Source organism: Scyliorhinus torazame, chromosome 18, assembly GCF_047496885.1.
Source record: "Scyliorhinus torazame isolate Kashiwa2021f chromosome 18, sScyTor2.1, whole genome shotgun sequence".
Lineage (NCBI taxonomy): Eukaryota > Metazoa > Chordata > Chondrichthyes > Carcharhiniformes > Scyliorhinidae > Scyliorhinus > Scyliorhinus torazame.
The window spans coordinates 133794988-133819200 of record NC_092724.1 but is presented as its reverse complement, the minus strand read 5'-3'; the positions used below and the strand labels follow the sequence as shown (position 1 = coordinate 133819200).

The 24213-nt window shown below is 43.9% G+C and overlaps 1 protein-coding gene across 3 annotated transcripts in view; it reads right to left on the bottom strand.

Annotated features, from left to right (window-relative positions):
* dus1l (dihydrouridine synthase 1-like (S. cerevisiae)) overlaps positions 1 to 24213 on the bottom strand; it is a 96833-nt gene that overhangs the window by 5606 nt on the left and 67014 nt on the right. For all 3 annotated transcript variants that reach the window (XM_072483412.1, XM_072483411.1, XM_072483410.1), the window contains exons 11-12: positions 14542 to 14705; positions 10754 to 10791 (exon numbers count right to left, since the gene is read on the bottom strand). In XM_072483412.1, coding sequence (XP_072339513.1) covers positions 10754 to 10791; positions 14542 to 14705 — 202 coding nt within the window. The remainder of the gene's footprint in view (positions 1 to 10753; positions 10792 to 14541; positions 14706 to 24213) is intronic.

The window sequence follows — 24213 nt, the reverse complement described above, 5'->3', positions numbered from 1 at the left end:
CACAGTGGTAGCACTGCAGTCCCACGGCACCGAGGTCCTAAGTTCGATCCCGGCTTGGGTCACTATCCGTGTGGAGTTTGCACATTCTCCCTGTGTTTGCGTGTGTTTTGCCCCCACAACCCAAAGATGTGCAAGGTAGGTGGATTGAACACGCTAAATTGCCCTTAAATTGGAAAAAATGAATTGGGTACTCTAAATTTATTTTTAAAAAAGTATGAGTATGTTCACAAGAATGATCCCTGGAATGAAGGACTTGTCATATGAGGAGTGGGTGAGGACTCTGGGTCTGTACTCGATGGAGTTCAGAAGGATGAGGGGGAATCTTATTGAAACTTACAGAATATTGAGAGGTCTATATAGAGTGGACGTGGAGAGGATGTTTCCATTAGCAGGAGAAACTAAAACCAGAGGGCACAGCCTCAGACTGAAGGGGCGATCCTTTAAAACAGGGATGAGGAGGAATTTCTTCAGCTAGAGGATGGTGAATCTGTGGAACTCTTTGCTGCAGAAGACTGTGGAGGCCAAATCACTGAGTGTCTTTAAAACAAAGATAGATAGGTTCTTGATTAACAAGGAGATCAGGCGTTTATGGGGAGAAGTGAATGGCTGAGCAGGTGCGATGGGCCGAATGGCCTAATTCTGTTCCTACGTCTTATGGTCTAAGCAAAGGAATGTGTGACATTCAGTAAGAATCTTAAAACCAGGAACTAAAATCAGTCAGTCCGGCTTGATCACAATTAGTCCATTGGAAGAACCCAAAGCGAGCTGCTATTTAAGATTGCATCAATCAAAACTGCTGACACAACGTGAACTACAAATAAAATTTAAGAAACTCAACTGAAACCTCAAAGGAATTCCTCTCTTGGCACCAAGACTGCAGGAGAATATTCTAAAATTACATTTCTGGTTGCAGAGTTAAAAAGTTCTCTATATTGTGATTATGAACTTTTTTGAAATGAATGAGTCAGACAATGGGGAAAAACAGAATCAGGGCTGTAATAGCTTTCCAATGAGAAGTTAATGCTTCATTTTAGCAAAATTGTTATTTCTCCCAAATTATTCCTCTTTACACAAAATTTGCAACAAATTGAAATTCAGCCCACGTCAGACTTCAATTCAACTCAATAATCGCTGCATTTCACAAACAGAAACTGCTCAGTAATGTCCAACAGTATTCTCAAAAATAGCCTGTTTGCAAATTACTATTGTCTGAATTTTGATTTGTTCTGAAACTCAGTCTGCAAGCTTATTGTGCTTACTGCTGCCTCAGGTGAAACATTCTTGTAAAACAAATTATAATGTATGCACAGTCTACCTGTCGATACTTGTACTACCATTTCTATATTAATGCGAGCAGGCTAGCCTGATTTTGGGAGACATCACAACTAAACCCCATTTATTCTCAAACTTTGAAATTGATGAATTTCATGCAGAGTCATAGGAAACAGAAACCAAGTCTTAAGCTCTACCCTGCAGTATAAATGCCAATGGATTTTTAATGATGAAAAATAATTAATATTTCATGATATCCCAATACAATACCATACCTGAGGGACACTACTTGGCACCAATAAAATTGCAGGTAGCGGTATACTGATCTATTAGTCTATTTAACTGTTGAGAGTTGAACATTAAGGCTATCCTTAATGTTTCTGAATATTCAGTTCTCTCTCCATTTGGGGAGCAAAAATTGTTCTCTTTCTATTTGTTCTTTCATGTGACATCTTCTATGACGCCCTTTTCCTTTTAAAAAGTGAATGACTCTCAAAACTGGCTGCTACCCTTCATCTATTTGATCTCGCCAATTATTTGGGCCAGCGAGGAAGAGCAATCTCAAATTTACGTAATGATCTAGAACTCGCTGCCTAAGAAGATGGTGAAGTGGAGACAATGAATAATTTCAAAAGGAAATTGGATGGGTAATTGGAGGAAATCAACTTGCAGGGTTATCGTGATAAGAGTGGGGAAAATAAGACAGATTGGATTGCTCTCCAAAGAGCAGGCTTAGAGTTGATGGGGTGAATGGTCTCTTCTGTGCCATAGTAATTATGACTCACCAAGCCCATGCAATCAAGGAATTAAAGTCTGATCAATTTTCCACCTTTTGCTCCCGAAGTCCTTTACTGTAAACTTCAGGTGAAAAAGGGTTCTTTAAATGTATTTTGACTTTAGACTAAGTGTGGTTAGACACAGATTTAAACACTATGATAAAGTTCTTGTGCAGCAATGTAAAGCTAGTTAAATGGTCACTACCACGATATTTATTGCCAATGAAGGTTTCTTAATTCTGAAACACCCAAAGTCAAGAAGCCAACTCATGCACAGCCCGGGCTAAAGAATTTGGGTTGCTGTTTCACCATGTAGCTTGGAGAGAACAATGACTGGGAATAGTTCCCATTATTAATTGTTCAGGGAAATGTTCAGAATGGAGTACAGTCACAAGTGGAGTACCACAAGGATCTGTTCTGGGGCCGTTGCTGTTTGTCATTTTTATCAATGACCTAGAGGAAGGCGCAGAAGGGTGGGTGAGTAAATTTGCAGACGATACTAAAGTCGGTGGTGTTGTCGATAGTGTGGAAGGATGTAGCAGGTTACAGAGGGATATAGATAAGCTGCAGAGCTGGGCTGAGAGGTGGCAAATGGAGTTTAATGTAGAGAAGTGTGAGGTGATTCACTTTGGAAGGAATAACAGGAATGCGGAATATTTGGCTAATGGTAAAATTCTTGGAAGTGTGGATGAGCAGAGGGATCTAGGTGTCCATGTACATAGATCCCTGAAAGTTGCCACCCAGGTTGATAGGGTTATGAAGAAGGCCTATGGAGTGTTGGCCTTTATTGGTAGAGGGATTGAGTTCCGGAGTCGGGAGGTCATGTTGCAGCTGTACAGAACTCTGGTACGGCCGCATTTGGAGTATTGCGTACAGTTCTGGTCACCGCATTATAGGAAGGACGTGGAGGCTTTGGAGCGGGTGCAGAGGAGATTTACCAGGATGTTGCCTGGTATGGAGGGAAAATCTTATGAGGAAAGGCTGATGGACTTGAGGTTGTTTTCGTTGGAGAGAAGAAGGTTAAGAGGAGACTTAATAGAGGCATACAAAATGATCAGGGGGTTGGATAGGGTGGACAGTGAGAGCCTTCTCCCGCGGATGGATATGGCTGGCACGAGGGGACATAACTTTAAACTGAGGGGTAATAGATATAGGACAGAGGTCAGGTAGGTTCTTTACGCAAAGAGTAGTGAGGCCGTGGAATGCCCTACCTGCTACAGTAGTGAACTCGCCAACATTGAGGGCATTTAAAAGTTTATTGGATAAACATATGGATGATAATGGCATAGTGTAGGTTAGATGGCTTTTGTTTCGGTGCAACATCGTGGGCCGAAGGGCCTGTACTGCGCTGTATTGTTCTATGTTCTAATTAAGCTTGCTATTTTTTTGCCTCCAGGATAATGTCTGATGGATTGACATTCTGCTGTCTGTCAACTAGCTAAATGATTTATGTGAAATGGGTTTTTAAAAGCTCATCCCGATACCTGGTAGCCATGCATCCACAGCACAAAAATGCTGTAACTGGAAATCTCAAGTCATAAACCACAAAATGCTTAGTGAAATGGAAAGCACCAAATACGGTACTTTGGAGTCTTTAAGGGGGCTTTAACCTAAATCTTACCAGCCATAACTTGGAGTATAGTGTTCAATTCTGGTCGCCACACTACCAGAAGGATGTGGAGGCTTTAGAGAGGGTGCAGAAGAGATTTACCAGAATGTTGCCTGGTATGGAGGGCATAAGCTATGAGGAGCGATTGAATAAACTCGGTTTGTTCTCACTGGAACGAAGGAGGTTGAGGGGCGACCTGATAGAGGTATACAAAATTATGAGGGGCATAGACAGAGTGGATAGTCAGAGGCTTTTCCCCAGGGTAGAGGGGTCAATTACTAGGGGGCATAGGTTTAAGGTGAGAGGGGCAAAGTTTAGAGTAGATGTACGAGGCAAGTTTTTTACGCAGAGGGTAGTGGGTGCCTGGAACTCACTACCGGAGGAGGTAGTGGAGGCAGGGACGATAGGGACATTTAAGGGGCATCTTGACAAATATATGAATAGGATGGGAATAGAAGGATACGGACCCAGGAAGTGTAGAAGATTGTAGTTTAGTCGGGCAGTATGGTCGGCACGGGCTTGGAGGGCCGAAGGGCCTGTTCCTGTGCTGTACATTTCTTTGTTCTTTGTTTTTATAACTGATCCAAGAATACTTGATATTAACATAAGGTGCCCAAAATGAGAACGTTCCATTTCAAGTGCTCATTTCACTCAATTGGATGGAAACATTTACCCAAAATATATTTTAATAGGTTAATTTCATAACCCCCACGAGGGCCACAGGAAATACTTCATTGGTCTCACCGTTGGACTAGTGGAGTATGAGCTCCCCAGCTGGGGGGGGGGGGGGGGGGAAGCCTATCACCTGGAGCTAATGAGCGAAAGTTAAAAACAGGCGCAGATCAGGGCCTGATCAGCTAGGTCCTCCCAGCTAGGATTACACTGGGAGTGAGAGGCTGAGTTATGCAGACTGTTGTAAATACGTCTAAATTATGTTTACCATCAGCCTCTTGTGTCATTATAGTTCAGAAAGATTCTTTCAATTGATAATGCAATTCCGTACATAAAAAGCTAGCATCCACCTTTCTAATTACTTTTTTTCACCAAAAACCATCTGCTTGTCCCAACAATCACTACTGGGAGACTGTTTACCTGTGATGGATTGACACTGCTCCAATTAACTAAGCCCTGTCAATTTAGGTGTAGTTTGGCTTAGGAACCACCAAGTGATACTGCTGGAGTTTCAACGGCTAACTGCAAGCAATTAGCACAAACTACTGACAGGTTTCCTGACACTTGCCCAAAATTCCTAAGGGTGCTCATCACCAAAAATCTGTCCTGGTCCATCCACGTCGCGCTACCACCAAGAAAGCACAACAGCGCATATACTTCCTCAGGAAACTCGACATGTCCACACTGACTCTTCCCAACTTTTACAGGTGCACCATAGAAAGCATCCTATCTGGCTACATCACAGCCTGGTATAGCAACTGCCCAGCCCAAGACCGCAAGAAACTTCAGAGAGTCATGAACACCGCCCAGTCCATCACACAAACCCACCCTCCCATCCATTGACTATCCACACCTCCCGCTGCCTGGGGAAAGCGGGCAGCATAATCAAAGACCCCTGCCACCCAGCTTACTCACTCTTCCAACTTCTTCCATCGGGCAGGAGATACAAAAGTCTGAGAACACGCATGAACAGACTCAAAAACAGCTTCTTCCCCGCTGTTAACCAGACTCCTAAACGACCCTCTTATGGACTGACCAGATTAATACTACACTCCTGTATGCTTCACCCGATGCCCGTGTCTATATATTTACATTGCGTACCTTGTGTTGCCCTATTATGTATTTTCCTTTCTTTTCATGTACTAAATGATCTGTTTGAGCTGCACGCAGAAAAATACTTTTCACTGTACCTTGGTACACATGACAATAAACAAATCCAATCCAATCTATTGGTTATGGCATTGGATTGCAAGGCTACCTGAAACCTAGTGCAAAGTGACTTCCTTCAGTGACTATTTAACTACCGGCAGTGACCTGGGGGGCTTTGGTTCTGCTTAACTGAGTAATCGCAAAGTCAATTCAAGTCAGAGTGTTCTCCATTTCTCTTCCTGAAAATGGAAAGCCTTCATTGAAATATACTGCAGTTAATTTTGACTTATTCTCATTGGACAGGCAACAAATGGCAGCCCGTTTTACACTCATTCTGGTGCAACTTTCCATCGAACTTGTGTTGGCATAGAATTTTGTTTCAACATTTTTAAATACCACATCATCCATTTTTGGTGCAGGCTTACTCAAATCTTTTGAAATGAGTTTGTCCTTCAAAGGCAAACAAATTGTCCAGATGGAGGAAATTACAGGAGAACAGAAATAAAGGCTGAAGGGGGAAAAAATTCTGCGTGGAGGAGTTTCAGTGCGTAAATTAATTATATCAAAACTTCATAATAACAGATGTAAAGAGCTCTGCGTTTCTGTGCCCAAACTGGCCTTAAAATGAAGTCAAAATGCTTGACATCGTAACTGTGATATCAAGACCATAAGCCTTTATTAAAACAATCAAATTCAAAATGTAGCTGCCTTGCAGGTATAGTTGATGGAGACCTTGTCATTACATTTCTATGACATAGACAGCACAAGCTGGCTTCACAACCCGACCATTAAATAACTTTTGTGTGTTTTGTTTAAGATTTCAGATTACAATGCTATTCGGTTCATTATTGTTCATTTTGCTCTTATCGCCTTTCATTTCGACACAAGTAACAGTATGAATAATGGTGATGATAATAAGGAGTGGGAATTTTAAAGGACCTGTTCTGCTAGCAGAGAAATGCACCTGCTGGCAACACTATACAGAAATCTGAGTGCACACTGCCAAAGCTTTTCAACCATTAAAAAATGAGGACAAATTCCAGCAATGCATGCCTGAATTTTCTAGGTGCACTGCCAGTTAATGAGGATTCTTGACCGCAGTACTGCCTCGTAAATTTGTCCCTTAAGAAACAAGTTCATCAGTGTCCAGATTCAATGCTAATATTACCAAAGAATTAACAGTGCAGGAGGCCATTCGGCCCATAGAGTCTGAAACAGTCCTTGGAAAGAATATTCTACTTTAAACCCACACCTCCACAATAATCCCCATAACCCCACCTAACCTTTTGGACACGGAGAGGCAATTTAGCATGGCCAATCCACCTAACCTGCATATCTTTGGATTGTGGGAGGAAACTGGAGCACCCGGAGGAAACCCATGCAGGCACGGGAAGAAAAAGCAAACTCCACACACAGTCACCTGAGGTCAGAATTGAACCCAGGTCCCTGGAGCTGTGAGGCAGCAGTGCTAACCACTGTGTGACCGTGCCACCCAACATGAAGTTTATATTTAACTGCATGAAACTTAGCAAAACCAACTGTAAAGAAATACAAGGAAGATTTACACGTTCTCTATATCAACTTCCAAAGATATGAATCATGTGAACTAACTTGAACCCTTTTCGCACTATGCTTAGAAAGCTAATGTATAAGCCTCTTCCTTCATTGCGTTTACTTTAGTGATGGAAAGGGATAGGTATATACCACAGGGCAAGAGTTATATCTGAGGGAAAGGGAATTATGATGCGATGAGGCAAGACTTAGGATGCATCGGATGGAGAGGAAAACTGCAGGGGATGGGCACAATGGAAATGTGGAGCTTGTTCAAGGAACAGTTTGTCCTTGATAAGTATGTACCTGTCTGGCAGGGAGGAAGTGGTCGAGCAAGGGAACCGTGGTTTACTAAAGCAGTCAGAACACTTGTCAAGAGGAAGAAGGAGGCTTATGTAAAGATGAGACATGAAGGTTCAGTTAGGACACTCGAGAGTTACAAGTTAGCTAGGAAGGACCTAAAGAGAGAGCTAAGAAGAGCCAGGAGGGGACATGAGAAGTCTTTGGCAGGTAGGATCAAGGATAACCCTAAAGCTTTCTATAGATATGTCAGGAATAAACGAATGACTAGGGTAAGAGTAGGGCCAGTAAAGGACAGTAGCAGGAAGTTGTGCTTGGAGTCCGAGGAGATAGGAGAGGTGCTAAATGAATATTTTTCGTCAGTTTTCACACAGGATAAAGACAATGTTGTCGAGGAGAATACTGAGATTCAGGCTACTAGACTAGAAGGGCTTGAGGTTCATAAGGAGGAGGTGTTAGCAATTCTGGAAAGTGTGAAAATAGATAAGTCCCCTGGGCCAGATGGGATTTATCCTAGGATTCTCTGGGAAGTTAGGGAGGAAATTGCTGAGCCTTTGGCTTTGATCTTTAAGTCATCTTTGTCTACAGGAATAGTGCCAGAAGACTGGAGGATAGCAAATGTTTTCCCCTTGTTCAAGAAGGGGAGTAGAGACAACCCCGGTAACTATAAACCAGTGAGCCTTACTTCTGTTGTGGGCAAAATCTTGGAAAGGTTTATAAGAGATAGGATGTATAATCATCTGGAAAGGAATAATTTGATTAGAGATAGTCAACACGGTTTTGTGAAGGGTAGGTCGTGCCTCACAAACCTTAGAGTTCTTTGAGACGGTGCCCAAACAGGCGGATGAGGGTAAAGCAGTTGATGTGATGTATATGGATTTCAGTAAAGCGTTTGATAAGGTTCCCCACGGTAGGCTACTGCAGAAAATACGGAGGCATGGGATTCAGGGTCATTTAACAGTTTGGATCAGAAATTGGCTAGCTGGAAGAAGACAGAGGGTGGTGGTTGATGGAATCCAGTTACTAGTGGTGTACCACAAGGATCTGTTTTGGGGCTACTGCTGTTTGTCATTTTTATAAATGACCTGGAGGAGGGCGTAGAAGGATGGGTGAGTAAATTTGCAGATGACACTAAAGTCGGTGGAGTTGTGGACAGTGCAGAAGGATGTTACAAGTTACAGAGGGATATAGATAAGCTGCAGAGGTGGCAAATGGAGTTTAATGCAGAAAAGTGTGAGGTGATTCATTTTGGAAGGAATAACAGGAAGACAGAGTACTGGGCTAATGGTAAGATTCTTGGTAGCGTGGATGAGCAGAGAAATCGCGGTGTCCATGTACATAGATCCCTGAAAGTTGCCACCCAGGTTGAGGGTTGTTAAGAAGGCGTACGGTGTGTTAGCTTTTATTGGTAGAGGGATTGAGTTTCGGAGCCATGAGGTCATGTTGCAGCTGTACAAAACTCTGGTGCGGCCGCATTTGGAGTATTGCGTGCAATTCTGGTCGCCGCATTATAGGAAGGATGTGGAAGCATTGGAAAGGGTGCAGAGGAGATTTACCAGAATGTTGCCTGGTATGGAGGGAAGATCTTATGAGGAAAGGCTGAGGGACTTGAGGCTGTTTTCGTTAGAGAGAAGAAGGTTAAGAGGTGACTTAATTGAGGCATACAAGATGATCAGAGGATTGGATAGGGTGGACAGTGAGAACCTTTTTCCTCGGATGGTGATGTCTAGCACGAGGGGGCATACCTTTAAATTGAGGGGAGATAGATATAAGACAGATGTCAGAGGTAGGTTCTTTACTCAGAGTAGCAAGGGCGTGGAATGCCCTGCCTGCAACGGTAGTGGACTCGCCAACACGAAGGGCATTCAAATGGTCATTGGATAGACATATGGACGATAAGGGAATAGTGTTTATGGGCTTTAGAGTGGTTTCACAGGTCGGCGCAACATCGAGGGCCGAAGGGCCTGTACTGCGCTGTAATGTTCTATGTTCAACCTTCAATAAATTGGAGGTTTTTCTGCCCAGTTTCAAAATAGTTGATTAAAAAGCTTGCCACCATAAGTGTTCAGATTTACATTATAACACCAATTAACAAATTTACTTCAAGAATACTTAATGGAACATTAATTACTGAATTCATATCAAGGTTTATTGTTGGGAATATCCTGCCCTGCCAGCTAGTTTGTGGAACACGAAGCTGGACGTTGGAGAAAATGTATTCAACATGAAGAGGGTGGTAAGTTTGTGCCAAGCAGGAGGAGAAAGCAGAAGCATTGAAAACTGGTGCTCAGCAGGGCCAAAAGCGTGGCAGAGAATCACTGGGGCCGTATCAACATCCTGCTCTAATTAAGAGTCAATCTACAATTAGAATCTGCCCGTTAACTAACTGGCAGGGTTCTCAACACTTAAAGCTTAATATAAAGTTAAGTTTTCTATTTACCCATAGATATTGAGAGATATTAGTATTTAGTTTATGCAATGTTTTGTAAATGACATTTTAAAAATAATACCCTTGCCCCCTTTTCTCATGCCGTTTCCTGATGGCACCGACTCCTGGTCAACAGTTTCTCAGGTGCCAGCTGCTTATTTGCATCACTTCCAACTATTCACCATTCCGGTTATTGTGCACCATCCACACAGGCACATTTTCAAGCAGTAGTCACTGGTGAGTGGATGGAGGTAAGAACTCTGACCAATGTTTTCCGTCCCAACCCGGGGTTCTGAGGTTAGCTGTAGCTTCTCAAGTCTCACAATGACTGCGATCAGCTGAGTTGGTACAGATCGTAGATGAAACCTGGGTTTTCCTGGTCTGTCTAACTCCATTTCTCATGGGATAAACCCACACTCATTGGGAACAATTAATTACCTGAAGTACTGTTACCCAATGAAACAAATTACTGATTTCATATCAAGGTTTATTGTTAGGAATATCCTGCCCTGCCAGTTAGTAGCCGTTGGCTACTCATGAGCTCACAAAAACATAATTTTAACGTGCCATTGGTTTTTAACGATGACTGCAGCAAGGCGGCAAAAAATCCTGATAGACGGCACAACCATGGAGACATTTAGAGCGAAACGTATGAATTCCAAGGTTAACTTTACAGAGTCCACAACAAACAGGGAAGTGTTTGTAAATTGGATTTTGTCACAGTTCCTAAGACATTCTTTCAAGAGATCCAATAGAAAAGCCAGAATTGTTTTCACATCCGCAACTTTTTACTGCAGTTTTGGAAGAAGCAGGTGTTTTCATACAATCAATGGGTCACAACAGCTTTCAGGTGCCATAGAAGGAGACCCAACTTGCTGTTTTGTCGACTTCACATGAAACGGATTTACAAGGCTGGACATATTTTAGGATTACTGGCTACTCTGCGGTTAAATTCTGGCTGTGAATCTGCATAGCACATAAACAAAAACAATTTACCTTTGGGTTTCCACACTGTTCACATTTCACATATTTAGCTGAAAAATAAAAATAATGCTCAATTTAATTTTTTTTAAACCCCCATTCCATCATGTTCATGTGTAATTTCGCAGAACATCCAAAAACAATAACATTAAATTGCAAATGCATAAGTAGGCCCGAGGTTCAAGTGTTTGCTGCTCCTTCCGATCTTCAAAGTACTGTGTTGGCAATAACCAAATATCTCCATTTCCTAACAAAGTTCAAAGGGGTCAGGTTGAGCTATGTAAATCAACAATTAATTAATAATGGATTTGCATATCGAAAACCTCATTGCAAATATGAATCTTTGTTCAAGCTCATCTTGCTTTCTCTAATGCAATAGGCCAAATTTTCTGTCAAAGTATTGGTTAGGCTAATGACGGTCACAAAAATGTGACTTCAAAAAAAGATAGAAGGGTGACACGATGGCTAGCACTGCTGCCTCACAATGCCAGGGGCCCAGGTTTCATTCCAATCACAGCACAGCACAGACCTGAAGGGCTTTTAGGCATGTGTGTGTATTCCTTGGTACTCAAAGAGCAGGACATTATGGAACAGGGGCTAGCACAGGTACGATGGGCTGAATGGCCTCCTCTAGTGCTGAAACGTTTGATTCTGTGTAAATGTTATACGTTGCTGTCAACATCAGGCCTGCAAAAGGTTCCTTACGGTTTTATCCAATTTCCTCCTAGTCAACACTCTCATATAACACATTCTGCCTTCAATTATATGCTGCTTTAATGCTCCTATGGATTGAGCAATCTTGCTCAAGTATGTGATTACTGTATTCAGTTTATTTCATTTTTTTATTTGCCCTTTTGTTCGTCTCCTGCAAATTGGAACCATTAGTACTAAATTCATAAATTAAAATAACAGGTTAATTTTTTAAAAATCTGCCACTAGCAAACTTCTCCCATGTCTCACAATTAAGACACAATTTAAATGCTGTAGCAGGAAGTCTTGTATTTGGTAATATGCAATCAGGTCTTTAGTTACAAATGCAATGGAGAATAACCATAATGCTGATCAGATGATGGAGTGACCTGAGCAAGGAGCAGTGCTGGCCTCTTTGAAATAGCAAGCCCCACAGCTCCTGATTTTCCAACTGCTAATTTTAAAATGGGTTTGTGATTTCCTGGCTTCTGGTTTCTCACTGGAGTGTCAAATGTCCATTGTAGAAAAATAGAAAATGGTCCTTTTACTCCAATTAAGGATTGCAAAATATGGGCCTCGAAATTAAAACAAGTTCCCGGTTCAGCACATATCTAATGAGGGATGTGGCAGAATTTGAACCCAGGTAACAGGTATAGAGGTCAATGGTGGGCACTGTCACTTGGGTGAAGGTTGCTAGCAAGGGAGCACAAACTAAGAGAATCCCGATTTGAAATCGACTTAAAGTCAAGGAGTTAACTCTGGCCAATAAAATACCCAGTATCGCAACGCTCAGCAACCGGCCAATATTATAGTCCACCAGCACTAACCCAAGAAGCCATATGCATAGATGAGTCTGTGCAGAAAAGCAGAATTGAGCTTATTCTTTCACTGGCTCTCGACTGTACACTGTGCTTAGTTACAATGCAGGTGTGATAACCTACAATACCTGTCCTTCAATTCAATTGGACTCTCAGTATTTATCATCATAAACATCAACGATTTGTATTTAGAGATGCTTTAATGGAGCAAAACACCCCAAGGGGCTTCACAGGATTGTTATCAAACTGAGGCACATAAAGAGATTAGGATAGATGACCAAAGCTTAATCAAAGATGTATGGTTTAAGGTCAAGGTGAAAGGGGGAAAGAGAGGTAGATAGTGAGTGAATTCCATAGCTTAAGGCATGACTGTTATGGTGGAACAATTAAAATTGGGGATTACTTAGAGACCAGAAATGGAGGAGCACAGGTAACTCTGAATTGTAGGGCTGGATGAGATTACAGAGTTACAGAAGGGTGAGGCCATGGAGAGATTTGAAAAATCATAGAATTTACAGTGGAGAAGGAGGCCATTCGGCCTATCGAGTCTGCACCGGCCCTTGGAAAGAGCACCCTACCTAAGCTCATACATCCACCCTATCCCCACACATCCACCCTATCCCAGCAACGCCCCCCTATCCCCACACATCCACCCTATCCCAGCAACGCCCCCCCCCCCCCACCACCACCACCAAAAAAACTTCTTTTTTTTTTTGGACACGAAGGACAATTTAACAAAGCCAATCCCAATCCACCTAACCTGTACATCTTTGGACTGTGGGAGGAAACCGGAGCACCCGGAGGAAACCCACGCAGACACAGGGAGAACGTGCAGACTCCACACAGCCAGTGACCCAAGCCGGGAATCAAACCTGGGACCCTGGAGCTGTGAAGCAACTGTGCTAACCACTGTGCTACTATGCTGCCCATAAGTATGACAATTTTAAAATCAAAGCATTGTTTAACCAGGAGCCATGTAGATTAGCAAGCAGAGCGGTGATGGGCAAACGGTCCTTAGGCCAAAAGCAGCAGAGTTTTCGATGAGCTCAAGTTTACAGACAGCTTGGAGTGCGTTCAAATAGTTAAGTTCACTGGGTAACAATGGCATAGATAAGGATTTCAACAAACAGCTGAGCAGACGTAGGGGTGGATTCAGATGATGTTACAAAAGTGGAAGTAGGGTATGTGCTCAGAAATTCACCTCGTCAGTCAAAAATGACACCAAGGTTGCAAAGAGTCTGGTTCAGCTCAGTCAGTTGCAAGTCAAGGAATGGAGTTTGTTGCACAGCCAGAACTCTACAGCTGTGTTATTACTAATACTTGGGAGAAAATATCTGCTCAAGAGTCTGATGTTGAAAAGCAGTCTGACAATATAGAGACAATGGGCCATAACATTCTGATTCCTTAGTGTTGCATTTATGGAGTACCCCAATGATATGCTGGGAAATCCTTCCAGGTCAAGGAAGTTCCTACGCAAGGGTTTACCCGGCAATTGCCCAGAAGTGCTAACTTCCTCTGGACAATTGCGCTGGGCTGAGAACCATCCAACAGAGGTGATTTAAATTTCTAACTTTGGATGGTCCTGCCAGTTTTGCACTGTGCACCCCAGTTAATCTACACCCGTGTACCACCGCTCTTCCCAGCCTGAGGGAGGAATGTTGGGCGACACAGGGGCTTTGAAATCTCAGCGTGGGCGAGTCCGTCGAGAGTGGCAATCCGTCGGAGATTGACACTCAGGAAGTTACGGGTCATTGAATATGTTGGAGACAGAGAGGTATTGGAGAGGTAGGGCTGGTTGGTATGCATGTGGAAACTGATGCAGTGTCTTTGAACAATATTGCGACAGCACATAGAAAAGAAATAAGAGGTGGCCAAGAACAGATCCTTGCAGTGCACTATGGGTAATGGTGCAGCTACCATATGAGAAGCCATTACAGATGTTTCTTTAGTTACAAATGGATAGAAAAGAATGGAATCAGGGAAGTGTAGTCAAACCCAACTGGATGTGAATGAAGGGGTCGAGGGTGGTTTGGCCAATGGTGTCAAAGGCTGCAGCCAAGTCAAGTAGAACAAGGAAGGATAATTTACCTTTGTCACAGTCACACGGTGTCATCCATGATTTTGTGAAGAGCCATTTCAGTACTGTGGCAGGTGAGAATAACTGGAGGCATTCAAACATGGGAGTCCCGGGGATTGATGGAAATGGATTTGGGATGCGGCAGACAGCATGTTCAAGCACTTTGAAGGTGAAAGGGTGGTTACAAAAGAGGCCAAATTCGAAGTTAGAAAACTTACGTTTCACTGAGGTATCAAAGCTTTTGTTTGGGTTTCGAGCTTTCTTTTTCTGTTTGTTCTTCGATAGACATTCAAGATTCCCCTCCTCCTCTTCCAGGGCTCTTTTTCCGCAAGATTTCCCACGAGTATACTTTTCCCCATTCTCAGAATTAGCATTCTTTGGACTGTCGAACAGAACCAGAATAATATTTGTTACAATGTAAACAATTTAAATGGAATGCTTGTGGTGCTGCATCCTTAAATTTAATCAAGAGGGAAAAGGAAAGAACTTGATGGGTGCCATTTTGATATGTATGTAAATAGTAACAGAAAATATGAACCCCAAGTATTGTAGAGATCATATTGCGTTAGCAAGTCAAAAATACATGGCATAATTCAATATTATTTGATGGTTATGAAATAATAATCTACTAATCATATTGTGTAGAGTCATAGAGGTCTACAGCACAGAAAAGGCCAATTGCGTCTGCTCTGGTCAAAAACATGAACCTAGCTATTCTAATCCCATTTTCCAGCACTAGACCCATAACCTTGTATGCCTTGGCATCGCAAGTGCAAATCTAAATAATTCTTAATGTTAGGCCACCACCACCCTTTCAGCTAGCGAGTTCATACTCCCGTCACCCTCTCGGTGAAAAGATTTTTCCTCACATCTCCTCCAAACCTCCTGTGCCTTACCTTAAATCCATGCCCCCTGGTCATTGATCCCTCCACCAAGGGGAAAGGTTTCTTCCGGTCTACTCTATCTATGCATCTCAATCATGTCCCCCCTCAATCCCCTCTGCCCCAGAGAAAATAACCCTAGTCTATTCAATTAAATCTCCCCTGCACCTTTTCCAGTGCTATCATCCCTATGATGTGAATTCCAGAACTGCACACAATACTCTAGCTGTGGCCTAACCAATGTTTTATACAGTTCCAACATAACCTCCCTGCTCTTAATCTCTATGCCTCAGCTAATAAAGGCAAGTATAACATTTGCCTTCTAAACAACTTTATCTACCTTCTCTGCTATCTTAAGGGACCATGTACATGCACACCAAGATCCACCTGATCCTCTGTACTTCCGAGGCTACTGCCTTTCATCATGAATTCCCTTACCTCGCACTTATCCGGATTGAATTCCATTTGCCACTGATCAGCCCACCTGACCAGCCCATCTACATGCTCCTGTAATCTAAGGCTACCCTCCTCAATATTTACCAGCGCACCAACTTTCTTATCCGCGAACTTCCTGATCAACCTCATCTCAAATTCAAGTCTCAATCATTTGCTTAAACTACAAACAGCAAGGGCCCCAACACTCATCCCTGCCGTACCTCACTGGACACCGGCTTCCAGTCAAAAAACACCCCTTGACCATCACCCTCGTTTATTGCCACTAAGCCAATTCTGGATCTAACATGCCAAATTTTGTTGGATGCCATGGACTCGTACCTTCGCTATCAGTCTCCCATGTGGGAACTTATCAAAAGCATTGCTGACGTCCAAGTAGACTACGTCAAAAACATTGCCCCCCCCATCTACACACCTGGTCACCTCTTCGAAAAATTCAATCAAGTTGGTCAGACATGACCTCCCCTTAACAAAATCACGCTGACTGTTCTTGATTAATCCTGCCTCTCCAAACGCAGATGAAGTCTGTCTCTCAGAATTGCTTCCAAAAGTTTCCCCACCACTGAGGTTACACTGACTGGCCTGCAGTTTCCTAGTTTATCCCCTCCTCCCTTCTTGAATAATAGTACCACATTGGTTATCCTCCAGCACCTCTGCTGCAGACAGAGAGGAATTGAAAATTGCCAGCGCCCCTGCTTTTTCCTCCCTTGCCTCACTCAACAGCCTGGGATAAATTTCATCCGGCTCTGGAGATCTATATACATTTAAGCTTGCCAGACCACTCAAGACTTCTTCTCTGTCCATGCTAATTTCTTTAATTTTATCACAGTCTTTCTCCCTGATTTCTATACCCACAATGTTCACTATTGACACAAAATGCTCATTTAGAACTCTACCTACAACTTCCAGCTCCACACACAAAATTACATCGGTGGTCCTTAATGGGTCCTTCTCTTTCCCTAGTAATCCTTTTACCCTTAATGTACTTGTGTAACAACTTCGGATTTTCCTTTATTTTACCGGCCAGTGTCCTTTCATAGCCCCTTTTTGTTCTCCTAATTTCCTTTTTAAGTTCCCTCTTGCACATTCAATATGCCTCTTGGACTCCTGATGTTTTGTGCCTTCGATATCTGCCAAAAAGCCTCCCTTTTTCTCTTCATCCAACACTGTATGTCCCTCGATATCGAGGATTCACTAGATTTGTTGGCCCCACTCTTTTCCTTTATTGGGTTATGTTGGCCCTGTATTATTCCTATTTCCTACTTGAATGTGTCCCACTGTTCTGTCACAGATTTACCTATCTGTAATAACATTTCTGGAATTGTAGCGTACCTCACAACAATATCAACAAGATGTGTTAAGAATGTAGGCTGCATTTATGTGCGCCAAAACCTCAACATGGCAAGCTTCGAATCGCTACCATACGCAAATGCCTGTCAGATGAAAATAAAACACTAAAATGCAGAAAATAGAACATCTGTTAACCTATACTCAAATCCTCTCCAACATACCATTTGCCTTCTTTACTGGCTGTTGTACCACCGCACTTACTTTCAGCGACAGATGCACGAGGACAACAAGGTCTCACTTAGTATTCGCCTCTCTCAATTTATACCCATTTAAAAAATAATCTTCCTCACAGCTCACCCTCCCACCCAACTTTGTATCATCTGCAAATTTGGAGAGGATACATTTAGTTCTCGAAATCATTGATTATATGCAAACTGTTGGTGTCCTGGTACAGATCCCTGCAGCACCCCACTACTCATTGCCTGCCAATCGGAAAAAGCCCCATTTATTCCAACTCTTTGCTTCCAGTCGGTTAACCAGCTTTCTAACCATCTCAAGACACTACCCGCCATCCAAGTGTTTCATAGGGGTTGGTTTAGCACAGTGGGCTAAGACAGCTGGCTTGAAATGCAGAACAAGACCAGCAGAGCGGGTTCACTTCCCGTTCCAGCCTCCCCGAACAGGCACCGGAAAGTGACGACTAAGGGCGTTTCACAGTAACTTCATTGAAGCCTACTTGTGACAATAAGTGATTATTATTAACTTTACATAGTGATATGCTATGTGAGACTTTGCCGAAAGCCTTCTGAAAGTCTAAATAAACCATATCAACCGGTTCTCCCTGGTCAACTCTACTAGTTACATACAAGAATTCCAGTAGATTTGTCAAGCATGATTTCCTTTTCGCAAATCCACGCTGACGTCTCATTATACAACTGCTTTCCAAATGCTGTGCTATGAAATCCTTGATAATGCACTCGAGCAACTTCCCTGCTACCGATGTTAGGCTCACTGGCCTATAGATCCTTATTTTCTCTCTACTTCCCTTTTTGAATTCAAAAGCAAATTGAATCTAATTCTATCTCTAATTTCCTTGTAAGCTTTAAAAGGAACATTCTGGAAAAAAATAAATTTCAAGACTACACAACATTATGATTTAAACAAAAACACATTAATATATGGATACTATTTTATAAACTTGTGAAACTTACTCCTTTAACTAAAGTTCTTCCAGCAAATCAGGGCTCCTACAATCATTGCTCAATTACCATGTTCATTTTCAGAAATGCACAATAATGCAGGAGTGCTGTGTATAACCTATAGGGTATTTTCTTTAACTAACTGACTGAGTTTAGAGCCGCTGTTATTCAAGATTAGAAATCCATTATAAAAAATGCTTGACAATCAGCAGTTTCACATAGGCACTTGACCCATAGTCAATTTTACGCAAGCTGAAAATTACCGTCTTTAACGTCAGCAGAATGCTTGGCAACCATTTCTTGATTATGCCTCTACGAAGCATGGTGAAGTGGCTTTCTATGCTAAGCATAATATAGAAATGCAAATTGCTGTTGATTGTTGTTTAAATGCAAAATGGCACACATGCCCAATTGAAGTCTCAAAGAAAGACAGCAATTAGGATGAGAGTTTTCAATGGAACCAGTTCTCAGGTTCTGCAATTCTTCTGTAACAACATGCTCACAACAAGATATGCAAATTCTGATCATCTTAAGTAGTTTGCTTAGAAACATTGGGATAGATGCTAGCTTTTGGATTAGCGGAGTACATCAACCACTCGCCCGTTCCTAATGGCTAGCAGGCCAAGCCTAAGCCACATCTCCATGTCAGCAGCGAGCTGAACAAATGGCCCAATGCAGCTTGCCAAGCATAAACAAGTGTAATATCTGGTGGCTCAGATGATGTGCCAGCCTTTGATTAGGTCTTGCAGGCTGGCCATGGAAGACAGGCAATGTTGGGGTGACAGCAGTCTACAATATGTTTCTGGAACTGTGAGGAATAAGTGCTGCTTTTGGGGTGGTCATCCACAGTCTCTGCTGGTTAAACTGTTCCAATTCCAGGGCATGGCAGCTTTGTCTATGTGTTTTTTTTAAATAGAGAACCTAAATTTACATTGTAAAATGGGCTTACCACCTGAAACAGCAGGCTTCAGCCATCCATGGATATGCTGCTTTAAAGAGGGCAGTGACCCAAGTATTAGCAGAAATGGGACAGTTAGACTATTGATCACTTTCAGGCCAGTACCGCCCTGTTAATGACAATTTTGGCTTTTTATCAAAATGTCCCGATTATCCTTGGCTCAAGATTTCCAAAACTTATCGACATAGGTTTCCCCAATCCTTTTGAGATTAATTACACCGAATGTCCAGCAGGGCTTGCATCAACAATTTACCGACTCTAAAGATGAGAGTACTACCATTGAGCCAAGGCTAACACCAAGCTGGTCTAATTAGCCAGAAATGTGTGTGTTATTAATAAGGACAGGCAATAAACATTAGGCTGGGCAGACTGGGTAGTGACATGCACGGGCTGGGCACCTCTATGGTCCAGGCTCAAATTCGGTCCTAACTGTTATGCTCCAAACTATCCTCTGTCCTCATAAATGTCCATGTGAAATTAGGGCAATTTCCATGTGGTTGTGAAACAATAGACAAAATTGTCCATCGTCCCAGTACTGTTGTAAGAAGTGAAATTAATGTTTGTTGGTGAAAATATTGATGGTTATATCAATACTCTGATTTAGAACAGCAGCACATTTCTAACTCAGCAACCTCCTTTAATTATACTCAGAAACCTGTTGTAAGAAATATATTCAAAATATTGACAAATATAAATATACTGTGTGGGGAGAGCAGCAGGAATATATCAGTTTTAAAATTATGTGATAGCATTTACAATTCTTTGCAATGTGCAAGAATCCAAACCATTGAAACCACTGCATCATCAAATACTTCAGGTACATAAGAGGGGACGTGGGCAGATGCCCTGGGGACGGTGAACTCTTCCTCTTCATGCGCGAGGCTCAGCCTCATACAGTTTAAGGTGCTGCACAGGGCACACATTACCAGGGCAAGGATGAGTCGGTTCTTTGGGGAGGAGGAGGGGGGGGGGGGGGGGAGGAGGAGGGGGGGGGGGGGGGGGGGGGGGGGGGGAACAGGTGTGTTAGGTGCTCAGGGAGCCCAGCAAATCACACCCATATGTTCTCGGCATGCCCAGCGCTGGAGGAATTTTGGAAGGGCGTAGCGAGGACGGTGTCGAGGGTGGTAGGATCCAGGGTCAAACCGGGCTGGGGGCTCGCAATATGTGGGGTGGCAGAAGAGCCGAGTGCAGGAGGCGAAAGAGGCCGGAATTCTGGCCTTTGCGTCCCTGGTAGGATTCTCCTTCAGTGGAAAGATACGAGGCCCCCCAAGCGTGGAATCCTGGATCAGCGATATGGCAGGGGTCACTAAATTGGAGAGGGTGAAATTCGCCTTGAGAGGGTCAGTACAAGGGTTCTTTAGGCGGGTGGCAACCGTTCTTAGACTTTCTGGCAGAACGATAGACATTGGTCAATGGCAGCAGCAGCTCGGGGGGGGGGGGGGGGGTGAGGGGTTTACTTTATTTTTGTTTATGTTATTTACACTGGAGTGTCTGAGGAGGTGTATACACCTGTTGTCTTTAGTCGGGGTGTTAATGTTAATTTATTATTTAGGTACGGGGGGGGGTTTGGGGGATTGCTTTTTTAGATTGTGTTTTGTACTTAACCCTGTTGGGTTCTTTTTTCTTTCTCATTTTGTTATTGATATTTTATGAAAACCTTTAATAAAAATAATTAAAAAAAAAAAAATACTTCAGGTACATGTTGGTGAACAACAATTCAAGATTAAAAAATCCACGTTAATCCAAGGGCTCTTCAAACTGAATGCTTGAGGAAAATATTTTTTTGTGCAGAAGCACAGCATTTTTCCATTACAGTGGGTATCCTATTCACCAACATAGTCTGAAATATCATGTTCAACATAAAAGGCAAGAATACTGCAATTTCCATAAAGTAGAATTAGGCACACTTGGAAATAAAGCAATTATTTTATTTGAGTAATCCCAGTACTTTAACAAAAAATTCAAAATATAAACAAAGACACCTAAAGGCCGAAGAATCTTCATTATCACTACCATTTTAATAGCTAGAATAGGTTGGAAAGGGACTTCTGGTTATGACATGTAGGTGGAGGTCACACTTTGAGAAGCTCCTGCTCGAGGTTTTGGTTTTTTGAACTTTAATGCCCGATCCCAAGGGCAATTATTGAATAAGTCGGTGTAGGAAGATATTAGATAGGGGTGTGATGTCAAAGGGCAAGAAGAAGAATGGCGGAAAGGAGGGGACGAATGAAGATCTGTCATTGAGTGAGTCGATGTCTCAGGCGGGAAAAAAGATGGCGGGGGAAGGAGCACAATGTGGCGCCACTCCCCTCACGGTGGAATCTCTGATCGAGATGATGCCCGAAGAAGTTGAAAGGCTGTTCGCCAAGCATATGGAGGTGATGTGAAGGGAAATGATGGCTGTGATGAAAACGCGAGTGGAGGAGGAGATGGCCCTGGTAAAGACGACTGCGTCGAAGAATGCGGCTGAGATAAGAGAGCAAGGAGATAATTGAAAAAAGAAAAATTTAGAGTACCCAATTAATTTTTTTTCCAATTGAGGGGCAATTTAGCGTGGTCAATTCACCTACCCTGCACATCTTTGGGTTGTGTGGATGAGACTCACGCAGACATGGGGAGAATGTGCAAAATTCACACAGACAGTGATCCAGAGCTGGGATCGAATCCAGATCCCCCGGAGCCGTGAGGCAGCAGTGCTAACCACTGTGTCACCCCAGCAAGGAGAGAAGTTGAAATGGATGGAGGAGGCTATGTTGTGGCACAGTGATCAGATCACTTTGATGGATGAGAAGTTGCAGAGGGTGGCGGAGATGAATAAAGGATTCAAAGCTAAGGTGGAGGACCTGGAGAACAGGTCAAGGAGGCAAAATCTTCGGATCGTGGGTCTGCTGGAGTGGGTGGAGGGCCCGAAACCGACCGAGTGCTTCGCAAAGATGCTGGTGGAGTTGATGGGGGAAGGGGATAGAACCCTCCCAATACAAGCTGGACAGGGCACATTGGTCGCTCAGGCCGAAAGCGAATGAGCCGCCAAGAGCAGTTATACTTTGCTTCCACAAGCATCATATCAAGGAAACGGTCCTAAATTTGGCGGAGCAGGAGGGTTCTGGTATACGAATATACTAGGATTTGATGGTGGAATTGGCGAGAAGGCGAGCAGCATTTGGATTGGTGAAGGCAGCACTCTACAACAAAGGTGTGCGGTTTGGAGTAGTTTATCCCGCAAAGTTTTTTTTATGCCACCCAACCTCTAGACCCCTCACTCAGACCTCCCCCCCCCCTCCCTCCCTCCCCCCAACATTAACATATCTGCTAGGGGTCCTCGAGCCCCTCCCATACAAGGACAGGGCACCCTGGGCCCAATCCAGTTGGGCTGCCTGGCACGCTGGAAGTGCCCTGCCAGCCTGGCAGTGCAACCCAGGTACCCTGGCAGTGCCAGAGTGGCAGTGCCAAGGTGCTCAACTGGCAGTGCCACGGTGCAAGCAGGCATGCCAAGGTACCGCCCTGCCCAGGGCCCAGCCACCTGGCGGCCTCCGATGACCTGGGAGACCCCCCTCAGGTACCATTATGTCTGGCCCAGTTTGTGTGGACCAGTGCTAAATGGCGCTATGGCCAGGCCTCCCAGGCCCTTTATCCCGCAAAGGTGAGGGCGACATACAACTTGAAGGATCGTGCAGGCCGAAGGATTGTGACTGAAATGAGAGATGGGACTGGAAATGAGATCTGGGCTGAGGGGAAGGGCTCTGGGCTTTGTCTTTGTTTTCCTTTTATTGTGTTTTACATTTCTGTATTTGGTGGTGGGAATGTAGCGGTCTTGGAGTACTTTGGGCTTGGGGGATCTGTACACTGGCCTAGGTGGGGTTTTTTTTTCCCCCCTGGGATTGGGCTATGGAAGAGGAGATTGGGAGGGGGGGGGGGGGAGGGGCGGAGGGCAGGGACTCCTGTACTAGCAAGCAGAGTTTGGCTAGTGAACAGGAGTGTGGTTGGTGGTGGTGGGGGGGGGGGGGGGGGGGGGGGGGGGGGGTAAACCTATGCCCCCTAGTAATTGACCCTTCTATCCCGGGGAAAAGCCTCTGACTATCCACTCCGTCTATGCCCCTCATAATTTTGTACACCTCTATCAGGTCGCCCCTCAACCTCCTTCGTTCCAGTGAGAACAAACCGAGTTTATTCAACCGCTCCTCATAGCTAATGCCCTCCATACCAGGCAACATTCTGGTAAATCTCTTCTGCACCCTCTCTAAAGCCTCTACATCCCTCTGGTAGTGTGGCGACCAGAATTGAACACTATACTCCAAGTGATGATTGCGGATAGGAAGGGGGGGGGTGAGAGACCCCCAGTCAGAATAGTAACGTGGAACGTGAGGGTGTTAGGGGGACCGGTGAAAAGATCAAATGTTTTCACTCATTTGAAGAGCTTAAAGGCTGATGTAGTGATGCTGCAGGAGACACATCGGAGGGTGAGAGATCAGGTAAGGCTGAGGAAGGGCTGGGTGAGTCAGGTATTCCATTTGGGGTTTGATAGTAGGGCTCAGGGTGTGGCGGTATTGACAGGTAAGAGGGTGCAGTTTCAGGTGGAGAAGGTGGTGGCGGACCAGGGGGGCAGGTACATAGTAGTGACAGGTGTGCTGGAGGGGAGGTTGGTGGCATTAGTGAGCGCGAATGGCACCAACTGGGACAATGCAGGGTTTGCAAAGAGGGTGATGGGTGCTATCCTGGATCTGGATACCCAAGAGCTGATAGTAGGGGGAGATTGGAACACCATCAGTGGAGCCAACTAGTCTTTAAATTGCTTATAAAATTTGGCTGGGAACCCGTCGGGCCCAGTCACCTTCCCTGTCTGCATCCTCCCAATTGCCTCCTTCACCTCTTGCACCCTTACCGGCTTCTCCAAGCCCACCCTTGGAACCGAAGGTGGACAGGTCCCAGCTGTGCTCGCTGTCCCAATCTGGGAGGGGGAGCAAATGCACTAGCTGGGCTTAGGGGGGAGCTAGGAGGAGTACATCCAAGGAGGTTCTACACCCAGAAGTACGGTACTTTTCATTTTTCTTCCCGGTACACAAGGTGTACTCAAGAATCGACTTCCTCGTGGCTGGGATTCGGAGATCAGAG